This window comes from Vombatus ursinus, unplaced genomic scaffold, assembly GCF_900497805.2.
Source record: "Vombatus ursinus unplaced genomic scaffold, bare-nosed wombat genome assembly UNPS02014809.1, whole genome shotgun sequence".
In the NCBI taxonomy this organism is placed as follows: domain Eukaryota; kingdom Metazoa; phylum Chordata; class Mammalia; order Diprotodontia; family Vombatidae; genus Vombatus; species Vombatus ursinus.
Window position 1 is genome coordinate 3,577,901 of NW_020954587.1, and position 14,862 is coordinate 3,592,762.

The 14,862-nt window shown below is 34.8% G+C and overlaps 1 protein-coding gene across 4 annotated transcripts in view; it reads right to left on the reverse strand.

Moving 5' to 3' along the window:
• The window catches only part of RPGR (retinitis pigmentosa GTPase regulator), a 94,483-nt gene that overhangs the window by 65,227 nt on the left and 14,394 nt on the right, over positions 1-14,862 (reverse strand). For 3 of the 4 annotated variants that reach the window (XM_027875582.1, XM_027875585.1, XM_027875583.1), the window contains exons 5-8: positions 10,219-10,377; positions 8,900-9,049; positions 5,741-5,899; positions 2,339-2,494 (exon numbers count right to left, since the gene is read on the reverse strand). In XM_027875582.1, coding sequence (XP_027731383.1) covers positions 2,339-2,494; positions 5,741-5,899; positions 8,900-9,049; positions 10,219-10,377 — 624 coding nt within the window. The remainder of the gene's footprint in view (positions 1-2,338; positions 2,495-5,740; positions 5,900-8,899; positions 9,050-10,218; positions 10,378-14,862) is intronic. The other variant, XM_027875584.1, reaches the window with a different exon arrangement.

Here is a 14,862-nt window from a genome sequence, read left to right on the forward strand (position 1 = left end):
GTATCCATGTTGTTTCCAGTCTTCCGCTGCCACACAGAACACAGTTATGAATATCTTGGTCTAAACAGGATTTTTTCTTTTTGTCATTAAACTCCCTGAATAATATCCAGTAGTGATATCAGTGCATCAAGGAAAATTGTGTGAACAGTTTAGTGACTTTTACTGTCTCGATCCAAATTGTTTTCCAGAATAGAGGAATCAGTTTATAGCCAAGGTCACACAGTTAATGTTACGTCAGAGGTAGGAGTTAAACCCACATGCATCTTCCTGACTCAAGGCCAGTTCTCTATCCATGACACCATGCTCATTGCTCATGCAAAATGATGCATGCATATTGATTTTTTTAACGGCTTGTTTTGAGTTCAATGAATTCCATGTCTCAGTAAGCACCATAAGAAATAACACAAATGAAGCACTTAGAGAAATATGAATAAATTTATATGAACTGATGCAAAGCAAAGAAAGCAAAACCAAAAGAACAAAATACACAATGATCACAATAATGAACAAGAAAACAATACTAAAAAATCATTAAACTCATATCAGCACATTGACCAATCTTGACCCCAGAGAAATGATGATGGCATATATACATATCTGCTTCTACTCAGCAAAGGTAGTGGACTGAAGGTATGGAATGAGATATAGGCTCTCAGACATGAGAGACATGTGTTGGCTTGTTTTGCTTAACTGTACTTTGTTTAAAAAATAAGCTCTTTTGGGAGGAGGGGTAAATTAGGAAATGGCAACAATGCAGGGTGAAAAAGCATCAATAAAATTGTAAAATTTAAAAAAAAGATTGTTCTGGTCATCACCATCATCTCTGTAGCCAGTTTGGTGATGAACCTCTCCAAACTTAAGCTAGGCTGATCCCTGAATAAGACATATAGTATCTCACCAGCTTGAATTTCAAGCCTTTTCACTTGGTAGAAACTGCCAGAACTCATGACTCATGAACAAACATATACATGAGTTTATTTCCTTCCCTCTTGCTCTTTTTATTTCTTGAAATTTTGACTCTCCCCATCCCCCACCCTGCCCCATACACTGTCCATTTAGCTATTAAATCTATTTTCCTAATGTAAAAATCTAAGCCTGTGACCTGCTTACTAGAATTCAAAGCTGAGGGAATCTATTGGCTCAAAGATCAAACATAAAATCCTCTGTTCAGTTTTTAAAGTCTTCCATAGCCTGTCCTCTTCTCACATTTCCAGTCTTCTTACACCTTACACCCTCCCGTTCTCCCCGCCATATACCCTGTGATCCAGTGACACTGGCCTCTTTTCAGTTCCTTGCATACGATGATTTCTGACTGAGCATTTTCACTGACAGTTCCTCATGCCTGGAACTCTCTCCTCATGTTTGCTCCTGGCTTCCCTCAACTCGCAGCTAAAGTCTCACCGTCTGCAAGGTTTTTCCAGTTCCCCTTTATCATAATGGTTTCCTTTGAGATTACCACCAATTTGCCCTGTACATGGCTTGTCTGCACAGAACTGTTTGGATTCTGTCTCCAACCTTAGATTGCAAACTGCTTGAGAGCAGGGACTGCTCTTTGAATCCCAGAGCTTAGCACAGTGCCATGCATATAGAAGGTGCTTTTAAAAAAATGTTGGTTAAAAGACTGTACAGACTTTGACAACCCAGGGTCACACCATGATGAGTCATCAGAGTAAAACTTAGCAAAGGGTGCAAAATGGTGCATGTGTATTGATTTTTTTAACTGCCTGTTTTGAGTTCAATGAATTTCAATTTATTAAGTAATTAACAAGCCTACTGTGTGCTATTCAATAGGAACTGGGAAAGATCCAAAGTTTAGATAAGATATCAGCCCCAACTTCATGGAGCCAACAGTCTAGTAAGGGGGAAAGATACCAAGAGATATTACTACAACATATGATGTGATATAAGTACATTAGAAAGATGCAAAATAAAGTATTGTGTGAGGTTTGAGTCAAAAAGTTATTAGTAATAGAGAGGAACACAGAAAGCTTTATGCAGCAAGTGTTACTTGGAGGCAAGCCTGGACCACAGATCTTCTGACTCCTAAGTCCAATTCTATTTCTAGTATACCAGCCTCCCTCTTGTATACACTATGTATCTGGATTTTTTAGAGTACATAACCCCAACCCTAACCCTTTATGTATTCCTATTTTAAATAAAATAGAAAAAAGGTTAAGTATTCTTATAACTAAAATATTTGAGTATCAAGATAATAGAAAAGTGTTTCCTGAAAATTGTATTTGTCTCAATCATGACTCCTGTGAACAATTATCATACAGAAACATTCATTTTATCATAGTGTTAAGATAAAAAATATATCGTTACACTGAATCCTTACCTGATATTAAAGCTGTATGGTTTTCCCCACATGCAATATAACGTATTTTCTGATTCTGAAGATGTTTAATAACCTTTGGTTGTGAGGTTTCAAATATAAAAGTGCCAAGACCTAACTGACCAAACTGTCCAAGGCCAAATGTATATACTTCTTCCTCTGAAGATGGAAAGGAGCAAAAGAAATTTTTAAAAATTTAAATAGCTTTAAATAAGAACAATCAATATAATGAATATCATAACTTAAAAAATGGATTATTATAGACATTTAATATTTTGTAAAAAATACTAAGTCCTATTCTTTAGAAATACATTCAAAAGAAGATCCAATACCCAAGTTAAAAATTTCAATGACAAAGGGAATCTGGAAGAAACAGTAAAAGAATCAAGTTTTTTGATGCCAAGGGCATGAGCCTGATCTTGTCTAACATGTTAGCAGGATTTCTACAAAAACTTGTATTTATCTGAGAATAATAAGAGTTATAAAAGATACAAATTCTTGTAAATGTAGTCCTTTACTATAGGTCTACTTTTCTCTGATATGTCATTCTCATATATATTCATATATACATATATATACACATACATACATGTATATGTATATATTACATTTATTTTAAATAAAAACTACTGCCATAATTATTTTAGTGTTATTACTATAATACAGGATATAGATAGGGACCGGACCTATAATTTCACTGGCATAGGAACTTCCAGGTAATTAAACTCCCTCTACCAATGCAGATTGACACCTAGTGACTTTCCCAGGGTCATAGAGCTAATATATATCAGAAGCAAGAAAGTAGGACTTCCATTATACCATGTTGCTCCTAAGATATTAAATTATCTTAATAAAAAAACAAAGATTTTAAAATCATGTTACTATGGAATTTAAAAAAATACAGAAAAACAAAGCAAGGAAGTATCTCCAAGATCACTGGATCCAGGCTCTTTCTTTTAGGCTAGTGATTCAGGAAAAAAAAAAAAAAAGGCTTCTTTTTTTATGATCTCTAAGATTCACAAGTAACTTCACCTCAAAGGGTAAAGGAATACTGTAATTCCTATTTTTCAAGTGGTCATTTTTCAACTGAAAAGTGATATATATTTAATACTTAAGCCTTTAAGGACTTACCTTCTACTGAGGGAGACAATACATACAAATAAAGGTAGCAGTAAGGAACTGCAACCACCAGAGTAGACAGATGCTCATCAAATGGAGAATAGCTAAACAAGTTGTGGTATATGAAATGTAATAATACTGTGCTTTATGATGAATACAGAGGAGCATGGGAAGTTTTGAATAGATTCAAAGTGAAGTAAGCAGAACCAAGAAAACAATATACACAATAACTACAATGAAAATGGAAAGAATAAACTAAAAAAAAACAACTGAAATGTTGTTAAATTATAATGACCAAGGTTGGCACAAAAGAAGAAATTTGAGAGGACATCTTCCTGGCTTTCTTTTTTTACTTTTTTTTTTTTTTGTTATAAGGGATGACTTTCTGGTAGAGGGACAAAGGAGATTAGAAGTCAATATTGGGAAATGTAGGTGACACAAAAACAAAAGATAATTTACTTCTGAAAGAAAATTTATCTAAATTTTAAAAATTATTTTTTAGAAAAAGTACTACCAATTCAAATCACTAAAGGTTATTCAACAAGGGTAAAAAAATGAAAGAATAAACTAGAACGTGATATATCAAAAAACAGGGAAAATCACCCTTTACCCCAAATTATTTCCTTTCCTCTTCACGTTCCCTTAAAAAGCAACCCACCCATGTCTGCTCATCCTGTGCTGCTCTTGCGCACACCATTCTATAAATCCACCAAAGAAGGGTTGCCCAGGCTATGAAGGGCTTTTTTTGCCTTCTGGAAACACTGCACAAACACCAGTAGACAACCTTACTTTTACTTTTGGTCAAAAATTTCCCTAAAGACAACCTTTACATTGCTTCTCTCACATAATTCTTCACTTATAATGTACTGCAGCCTATTCATGTCCATCATGTGTTTCTCCATTGCCTTTTACGTAATTCTCACTTTAATTCCATAAAGGTCTTGCACTATTCTCTAATTTCCATAACTGAGATATTGGTACTTTAAGAAAAAATTCTTAACGGACTTTGATTTCAGAGAACAGCATATCATGAGTAGAATTTGTAATTTTCCAAAATTCAACCTCCTCTTTTTCTGCTCAATTTTAAGTCCAATTAAAATAATGGGCTACATGCAGTTTGGTAAATAACCCAAGAAGAGTATGAAGTTACTTCAGAAGTTACATTAACTCTTTTTTTTCTTTAACACTTTTTTTTTTTAGGCAATTGGGGTTAAGTAACTTGCCAGGGTCATACCACTAGCAAGTGTCAAGTGTTTGGCCTGAGGCCGGATTTGAACTCAGGTCCTCCTGACTTCAGGACCGGTGCTCTATCCACTGCGCCACCTAGTTGCCCTTACTACTCTTACTAGACAAGTAACCTTTATTACATGAATCTACTAACTAAAAGTTAATGACCTTCAAAAAGTGAAATATTTTACTTCATCCAGTAGAATCTGGATTAACAAATCCAAATCTGAAAAGATTAAAGAATTCTATTCCTTTGTCAAAGGGTAAGCAAATGGACAAAAAAAGGTGTATTGCTTACAAAGCACCCCCCCAAAAAGGTGACAAAATCTTACTAAGTAAATTCATAAGCCAAAACAGGTAACACAAAGACATTTTTAAAACATTTTGATCATGTCTTTTAAAACCAAACACAGCCGTGACATGACCCTTCTTCAAATGTTTTTGTGTAAGCTCCATAAAACGATTAAACAAATGTTTCCTATATGTTAAATATAAGAGAAAAGACACTACTGAGTTCTAAAGCATCCTTCATTCGAACACTACAAACCAAGTTTAACAAGGAGAAATATTAAGTAGATCCAAGATTACTACAATACAGACATAGAGCTTCTCCAAATAAAGAAATTATAGAAATAAAAATCATAATCATCATATATTAAGTAGGGATAAAAGTGATGATATGGGTCTATACATACAGATATGTATAAGAGACACACTGAATTTTTAAAAAAGCATTTAAAACATTTTTGTCTTTGAAAAACTAGGCCACAAAACAGCCCGCGTCAAATTTATAGTAATTAAAATACAGTTATGGTTACAATGATACTCAAAATGACAGTAGTTTTACTTTTTTCCTATATCTTTTAACCCTTTTATACAAGCAACAAAAGCTATTTTAACCATAGATAACACAAAAGGATTTTTATTACAACAGACCAGAACACATATTAGAGATTACCTGAAAGTCTAAAGTTATTCTAGCCTATCAATATACATGTTTCTTGTTTACCAAGACAGAGAAACAGGCGAAATCAATCCAAAATTCCTTTGGGTACCAACCTGTTAGAACTACTGTATGCCCTCCACCACAAGCCACTTGATTCACCTTCCCAGGAATTCCAAGAACCAACTGGGGAATTCTATGATTTTTCAGTTGCTCAGGTGACAGACCTAACTTTCCATTCTCTGGTTCTCCAAATGTATAGAGTTCGCCCTCTGCTGTGGAAGATGAAGGAGAGTAACTAATCATACTTCATCCAAAAGTTAATATATCAGACCATTTTCTTTCAAGTATGGGTCCTAAACTAGGTCCATGTTCATATGTTCAACAGTGACTCTCAAAATATGAACCTTTTTAATATAACTGAACTGTTTAGCAAGGGATTAAAAATGAATTTTTCCTTGATACGTTTTTATTTTAATAACCCACAAAATCATTACCTCTTATGTGAGTCTATATACACATAAGTATACTTGTAATATATGTCATATTAGGTGACTTACAAAGTAAAAATGACATGTTATTTGTTCTCAAGATGCTTATAACAGAAAAAGACAACAAATAGATTCTTTGCCATGGATATTTCTTTCAAAAAACTTGCCAATGTTTAAAAGAAATAGTTTGTTGGTGGCTCTAGGTGAGGATAGTCCTCAAATTTCATTCATTTGTAACTGTTTTGGAAGTAGAATTTTAGGAAACCTACGAAGGCAGATGATTTAAACTAAAAAAAAACACTATAAAATACTCTAGCATATTACGGTATGATGCCACCTTAGGCTCATCAAGACAGTGTCCAGGTTCAAGGAGGTAACAGCACCATTCTACTTTGACCTATGCTAATCAAATTTGGAGTGCTAAATTCAGTTCAGGCGTCCCACATTTTAGGAAGAACACTGAAAAACTGGAGAGCTTCCCCAAAATCTCAAGAACATGCCAGGTGATGATGAATTAGAAGAAGGGTTATAGAGCCTTGAGAAACAAAGACTTAAAGGATGGTGGGGCAAAGGAGAGGGCAAGGAATGGCCACCTTCAAGTATCTAAAAGGCTATCACATGGAAGAAGGAATAGAATTATTCTGCTTGACCCCAGGGGGCAGAACAAGGGGGGGGACTAGTACAGACTGAAATTTAGGCTTGATGTAAAGAAAACCTTCCTAACAATGAGAGCTATTCCTAAGTGGTACAGGCCATCTCAAGAGATGGTGGGCACGTTCAACGGTGGTCTTTGAGCAAAAACATGATCTACGTCAGTATGTTATACACTTTAGATAGAAACTCAAATTTTCACTGAACTGTTTTTCCTTATTTGACTAAGAGCACATAAAATGGAAACAGTCAAAAGTTTAAACTGTTTCTGCCAAAGATCAATGTCATTTACTATTTAGAAGTCTGTTACAAGGTTGAAAGTTAAGTTTACCTTACTTAGCTGGATGTAATACAGGAGGACCTAGCTACTGATACCTTTTTAAAAGTTTCTCTCCCCCCTTTCATTGTAACAACATATATTATGTAGCATCCTGGTTCACATTTGGAAAAATTTTTATTCAGATCAAATATAATACTCTTTTGAGATCATCTTTCTTACATTTTTTCTTAGATGGGTTTAAAAAAAAACTTGTAGGTGCTTTGTTTCATAATAGTTATTTAAAACAAATAATAGTAGATTAAAACATTAGCAGAAAACCTGAAAAAATTAGCATTTTACGTATTATCAGGTTTTTACTGTTTTCCATGTGTAGATTATAACCCAAGTTGCTGAGCCCTGACATCTGAAAAAAGAACTCAAAGTGTTAAGGGGAAACCTTCCCAAGAAGAACAATGTCATTGGACCTTAGGGGTCATCAAGTCCAACTTCCTTATTTTGCATACAAGAACACTGAGGTCCAGAGAGATAAAGTGACTCACCAAAGTCATACACCCTGAGGCTGACGGAGGCAGAATCTGTACCCAGGTCCTCTGACTCCAAATTCAGGGCTCTTTCTATTTCATCACATTGCCCCTTCCTTTTATTCAGGATTATGCTGTTCTCTCTTGCTAGCCTAATTTTATATTTGCAAATCCAGTACTATTATACTTAGGGATCCTATTCCACTCAGAAATGAATGAATCAAATAGAATAACAAGAGAGACTACTAATGCATATGGTCCAGAAAGTTGCATGGGGTTGTATATCAGAGTATCCAAAGTTTATACGGGTTCTAGCCCAGTACAGATATTTCCAACGAGTACTCTTGACTCCCATCTAACATCCACAGAAACTAAGGAACAAATTAATTTTCAAAGTCTAACTTAAAGCACTTATTTATGCTAAATAAATATATATATATAACTCATAAACACCCGTATGCATATTCCTTTTTATAAAAAATAAAGGTAAGATTTCTGTTAACTAAATAGTGCTAAAAAATATTTTCTGATGTGCTATAGGGGAGAGCTGGCCTTGAAGTGAGGCATGCCTGGGTTCAAGTTCTGCCTGTAACACATAATGGCTGTGTGACTCTGGGAAAGTCATTTAGCTTCTCCAAGTTGTAAGTAACTACTTAAGACTCTAACTTAAAGAGAAGGTACCAGCCTGCACTGGTAGAGGGATCTTCCTCTTCTGCGTTCCAGGCCAGCATTAATGAAATCTGTATTTCATTGTTTGTTGTCCTTTTCCATTATAACATACTTCCTTTCATAACAATAGGTGACAGAGGTTAGGCATACAAGAGACAAGGGTAACTAACGTTCTTTGGGTTGAGTGAAATAACTTTTTTTTTTTAAATCTTTGGTTTTTTTTTTGTTTATTTTTTTGGGTTTTTTTTGGCTAGGCAATGGGGTTAAGTGACTTGCCCAGGGTCACACAGCTCGTAAGTGTTATATGTCTGAGGCCGGATTTGAACTCAGGTCCTTCTGAATCCAGGGCTGGTGCTCCATCCACTGCGCCACCTAGCTGCCCCGAAATTGCTTCTTTTTTTACAATGAATGGAAGAAGTAAGGTTCACAGGGCTTTTTGTCTAAGATGGTCCACAAAGTTAAAGAACAACTGTTATAAAAGCTTTATACCATAACAATGTATTAATTTTCCAAATACATTCCACATTCATTTACAAAGTAAATGTAATAACATAAAGCTTTTTAAAATATTTCATTACAAGCATTATTACCATGCTATACAGAAATCTTCCCAAGTTATAACTAGTTTGTTTGCATCAGTAAAATGGAAAATAACTATCTTACTAGTTACAAAGGCTGAATGATAATATCCACAAGAGATCCAGGAGATAGGCTTTCCAATGACCACTTGACAAGGGACACACACATTAGATTCATCTGCTAGACCAATTTGCCCTTCAGAATTGTCACCCCACATGAAAAGGTCCCCATCCTCTAAAACGAAAAGACAAGAAAAAAGGCTTAAAACAGTGTGCCAATAAATGACTAAACATTGCCAGAAGATTTTGTAACACTGTATTTATGTGCTCTGAATAATCAACAATTCCCAGAGGAAAAAAATGCCACTGAGACATAGTTAAACTTAATATTGAGAATAATTTCTATTTAGGAGTTCAATTTCCATAAATAAGTGCTTACATAATGATTAAGGACAGAAAATTTTGCTGTACACGACATCAGTCACATTCATATTTTTCAACCTAGTAACAAGAAGAATGGATGCTTTTGTCCTTACAGCTGCCTTTTCCTTATATGAATGACTTTAAGCAGAATATGTTTTCTTCTCTTCATAAAAGCATACTTGCAACTGAACTAATAGCTAAAACTACATACTTTCAGGAGGGGTTCCCCTTTGGAAGGGGTTTATGGTATTCTTGCTCTTTAAGTACATTATGGAAGTGATATTCTTAACCTTCAAAACGAGTGCATCCTAAAGAAAGGAAAAAAGAAATTACTGTATATTTGATGAAATCATTTATTATTCACATTCAGTGGTACACATATTCTAAATATACACAAAAACAGAAATACTGGTAAATATGATACTTTGAACAAAGAAGTATGTTTCAAAGAAGACTATTCAATTACATTTGCATAGGCCATGTAGTTAAAATGTTGTCCCCTAGAAGAAATGATTAAGTTAACAGCCTGAAAAGAAGTTTCTGTATTTCAGAAAATGTTAAAAGTTTAAAATTTTTTCAAATAAAAGACAATAGCAACATCTCAATGCATGATGTCTCCTTCTAATTTCAAAGCACTTACTTATGAAGTTAGTCTAACAAATTTTACAACTACAATCTGTATTTTCAACTACTTGGAAAATACAAGTGACCTATGAAATAAAAGGAAATAGAAATGATGTCTTCAGTTTAGTAAGTATTTGAGAGTCTTGGTGAAATAAAAAGAAATTTTTAAGATTTCAAAATGGTAAAATAAAAAAAAAATCTTAGAGGATCTATTCAAGCTATAATGAAAATATAGGATGTTTCCTATAAGGAAAAAAAAAAACAATTCCATGAGGGTTTGGGGTTTGTTTTTAGAGATGTTGAGGAGATTCACCAGGACAGTGAGGATCTCTGTATTTAGTGATCCATGAGCCTTACCAGTTAGTGCAGCTGAAGTGTTGGATCCGGCAGAGAGCTGTTTAATCTTGTACTGGGATGTAAAAAAGCTGACTAGGTGAAAAGTAGTTCTTTCTTCCGTGTCACCAAGTCCCAACTGCCCTTCACTATTACCTCCAGCTGCATATACATTCCCTTCTTCTACACAGAAAAAAGAACACAGAAGTGCTACATGTGCATCCTTACTATGGCAATAATAAATCGAAAGACAAAAAGTTTGCCTTATAACTACCATTTCTTTGGTTAACAAGGTTAAAAATGAAAATTATTATTTATTCAACAAATTGTTTCGATAACAGAAACAACAAAATACAACTGAGGGAATATTTATCTCACATTAATTTTTTAAATTCCTATGTTAACTAGCAGTTGGAATGTGTAACTTGAATGGCATGTGTAGTCTTAGTAAAACTGAACTCTATTTATTTTGAGTACAAAGGATGAAGAATATTGCCTGAATTAAAGTCCAAACTGTAGAATATTTTAAATATATTTTTATTATTTTCGAGTTCCATATCTATTCTAACATATAAAGATGAGATAAATTGCATGAAAACAATTGTAAATAATCACAAAAATAAAAGTCATATCATTTAGATTCTTCAATATTTAAAGGAGATATAATTCTATCGTTTTATATGTACAAACTGTTTCATGTTTAGCTAGGGTCGATTTGAAACCAACTGTATTATTAATAAAAATTCTTTAGTTCTTTGTAATGTAAATCTATTTTTTTTAAAGAATGCTGCAAACAATTTTGGGAAAATCTGCTACAGTTCCATTATTATGGGTTTTCATTATTATTTTGCTTAGAAATTTTTTTTCATGATGATACAAAGATAAATGTCACCCCAGTTATGTCCCAATTATCAAATAAATTTCAATGCAGTTATAGCTAAATTAATGGGGCTTTATTTTATTCTGTATATCCAGTGGCATTTGGTAATGCAAATTTGTACTAAATAATAAACAAAAATTAACGAGCAAAAATAGAAGGAAAATGTTACACAACACTAAGACTGATCAGAATAATTTACGGTGATGTATACTCAGAAATCTTAAGTGGAAAAATTAATTCAATTCAACAAATATTTATAAAGCACCTACTATATATGAGCCACTGAGCTGGGGAAACAAAAGACAAAACTAACAATCTGTGCCCACAAGATTTCATTAGCTATTAAATTAAATACAAATAAAAAGCCATTCAAAATCTCAGGTTTCACTTTAACACTTTCACATAAAGGAGTGGCTTGTCATTCTTTTTGAATGCACATGTTATGTATCCTTCCTATTTAGCATGTTAGTGTACCCACTAGTGGCCAGTTGCTGACTTCCCAGAGGGGAATCTAAGGAGTGCTAAGTAAGAACTCATCACTGGATAACTGAGAGTTTCAAAAAATCTGAGTTAGAAGAAACCTCAGAGGACAACCCATTCCCAAAGAATAATTCTGTCTACATCATCACCTCTGTGTGAAAGGGATAACCTCTCGTTAGGAAGAAACCACAGCTGCTCCGGAAGCAGCCCATTTTACTGTTGGTTAGCTCTAACTTTTTTCCCTGACATCAAGCCTAAATTTGCTGCCTTGCAACTTCTATCTAAATCTAATACTTCTATTTCCACTCTCTGGGACTGAACAGACTAAGTCTAATCCCTCTTACACATGATAGGCCTACAAACACTGGAAAGCTCTAAGTAACCTCGAAGTCTTATCTATGCTCAATGACCCTTCTTCTATCAGTGGATCTTCCTAAGCATGAACTTGAGGCCATTCACCATCCCACTAGGTCTCCTCTAGATACTTCTCAGCTTATCAATGCCCTTCCTAAGATGTGGGAACACAATACTCCAGGTGTGATTTCACTAGGGCAAAGTACAGCAAAACTGTCACCTTTCTCACTTCACACCATGCCTCTCTTAATGTACCCTGAGCTCTCTTAAAGGCTCTCTTGAGCCTTTAATCCATTAAAAGCCCAAAACTTTCTTTTTATATGAACTGCTGTCTAACCATACCTGTACAAGCTTGTACTTGTAAAACATATAGATATCTGGAAACCAATTCATCACACAACATTTGTTAAACACCTCTTATGGGCCAGGCACTATTTTGGGTGCTGGGGACACAAAAGCCAAAGGGATTATTTCCCTTGCCCTCAAGGAGATAAATTTTAATGGGGAAAGCAACATATGTGCATACAGAGATACTAAACTTACAAAACAGACAAAAGGTAAACTTGCTGGGGGGGAGGGCACAGTGGCACAAAAGCAGGAGAGATAGTTAGGGACTAGAAAAAGTTTCATGCAGAAGATGGCACTTGAGATAAACAGAGGTGAGGAGGGACTTCTGGGTAAGGAACAACCTGAGCAAAGCACAGAGATGGAAGATGGGAGTATCCTGGCGCAGAATGGCAAGCAGGTCAATATGGCTGGACCACAGAGTACATGGAGGGAAATAATGTAAGAAAACGAAAGACCAAATTACAAAGTGCTTTAAATAGTAAAAAGCGTTTATATTTAATCCAGGAAGTAATAGTGAGTTAGTAGTCTGTTAAAGCGACACGATCAGTATGATCAGACCTGCCCTTTAAGAGAATTGCCTCAACACTGTGTAGGGACTAGAATAAGGACAGTCTTGAGTCAGAGAGATCAACCTACTGCAAAACTTCAGGTGAGAGGGATGGCCGGAACCATCTTTTACATTGGTGGTGGTGGCTCTGTGTATAAAGAGGAGGAGATGTATGTAAGAGATTTTGTGAAGTAGAAATGACAAGACTTGGCAATCAATTAGCTATGGATTTGAGTGACGAACAGGATAAAGGTTATTTCGATGGAAAGTGGGAAGTTTGGAAAGGGGGGTGGGGAGAGAATGTGTTTTGGATATGTTGAGGTTGAGATGACTATTGGACAGCTAGTTCAAAATGTGCAAAAGCATAATTCTAAGATTTTATATTTATGTCTACTAAATTTTATCTTATTAGAATGAGCCTAATGATTCAGCCAGTCCAAAACCTTTTGAATCCTGACGATGACATAAAGTGTGTTAAGCTATCCCTTCTCAGTTTTGAGTCATCTACAAAGTTCATAAGTATATCATTTATATCTTTAGCTAAGTAACTGATAAAAATGCTAAAAAGGGGCAGCTAGGTGGAGCAGTGGGTAGAGCTCTGGCCTTGGAGTCAGGAAGACTTGAGCTCAAATCCGGCCTCAGACACTTGACACTTAACTAGTTGTGTGACCCTGGGCGAGTCACTTAACCCCCATTGCTACACCAAAAAAAAAAAAAATGCTAAACAGTATAGAGCTATGCACAGCTCCCTGAGCCACAACCCTGACACAGAACTATTCATGACACTGAGCAGGTTGAGAATCTACTCAGTTATACATCTAACCCACATCTATTCACCTTTTTTTCCACAAGAAGAACACAAGAGAGCATAGGAAAAAAGGGAGTGTTCCTAAAATGATAAGCAGCATCTATCTAAAACCATCAGCAAGCATTATCTGTAATGGGGATAAGGTGGAAGCCTCCCCAGTTAGATCAGGGGTAAAGCAAGGATGCCCATTATCATCACTATTATTCAATATGGTACTAGAAATGTTAGCTATCGCAATAAGAAAAAAAAAAGAAATCAAAGGATTAGAATAGGCAACAAGGAAATAAAATTATCATTTTTTGCAGGTGATATGATGGTATATGTAGAGAACCCTAGAGAATCAACTAAAAAACTACCTGAAATAATTAACAACTTTATCAGAGTAGCAGAATATAAGATAAACCCACATAAATATCAGCATTGCTTTATATGGCCAACAAAGCCCAGCAGAAAGAGATAGAAAAATTCCATTCAAAATAACTGTAAATAATATGAAATATTTCTGAATCTACCTACCAAGACAAACCCAGGAACTATTTGAACACAATTTCAAAACACCTTTCACACAAATAAAGTCACATCTAAATAACTGGAAAAATATCAATTGCTCATGGGTAGGCCAAGCCAACATAATAAAAATTACAATTCTGAATAACCTAATTTACTTATTCAGTGCCATGCCAATCAAACTACCAAAAAATTATTTGAAAGAGCTAGAAAAAATAACAACAAAATTCATTTGGAAGAACACATGGTCAAGAATAACAAGGGAATTAATGGAAAAAAAATACAAAGGAAGGTGGCCTAACAATACTAGAGCTCAAACTATATTATAAAGCAGTAATCTTCAAAACTATCTGATACTGCTAAGAAATACAGAGTGGTGGATCAGTGGAAGAGATTAGGTACACAAGACAGTAGTCAATGACCATAGTAACTAGTGCTTATAAACCCCAAAACCTCAGCCTTTGGGATAAGAACTCACTATTTGACAAAAACTGCCGGGAAAACTGGAAAACAATAGGACACAAACTAGGTATAGACCAACATCTCATACCATATACCAAGATAACGTCAAAAAAGGTGCATGATTTAGACAGAAAGAGTGGCACCATGAGCAAATTAGAACACCAAGGAATAGTTTACCTGTCAGATATATGGGGAAGGGAAAAATTCATGACCATACAAGAGACAGAGAGCATTACAAAATGTAAAATAGATAATTTTATTATATTAAAATAAAAAGCTTTT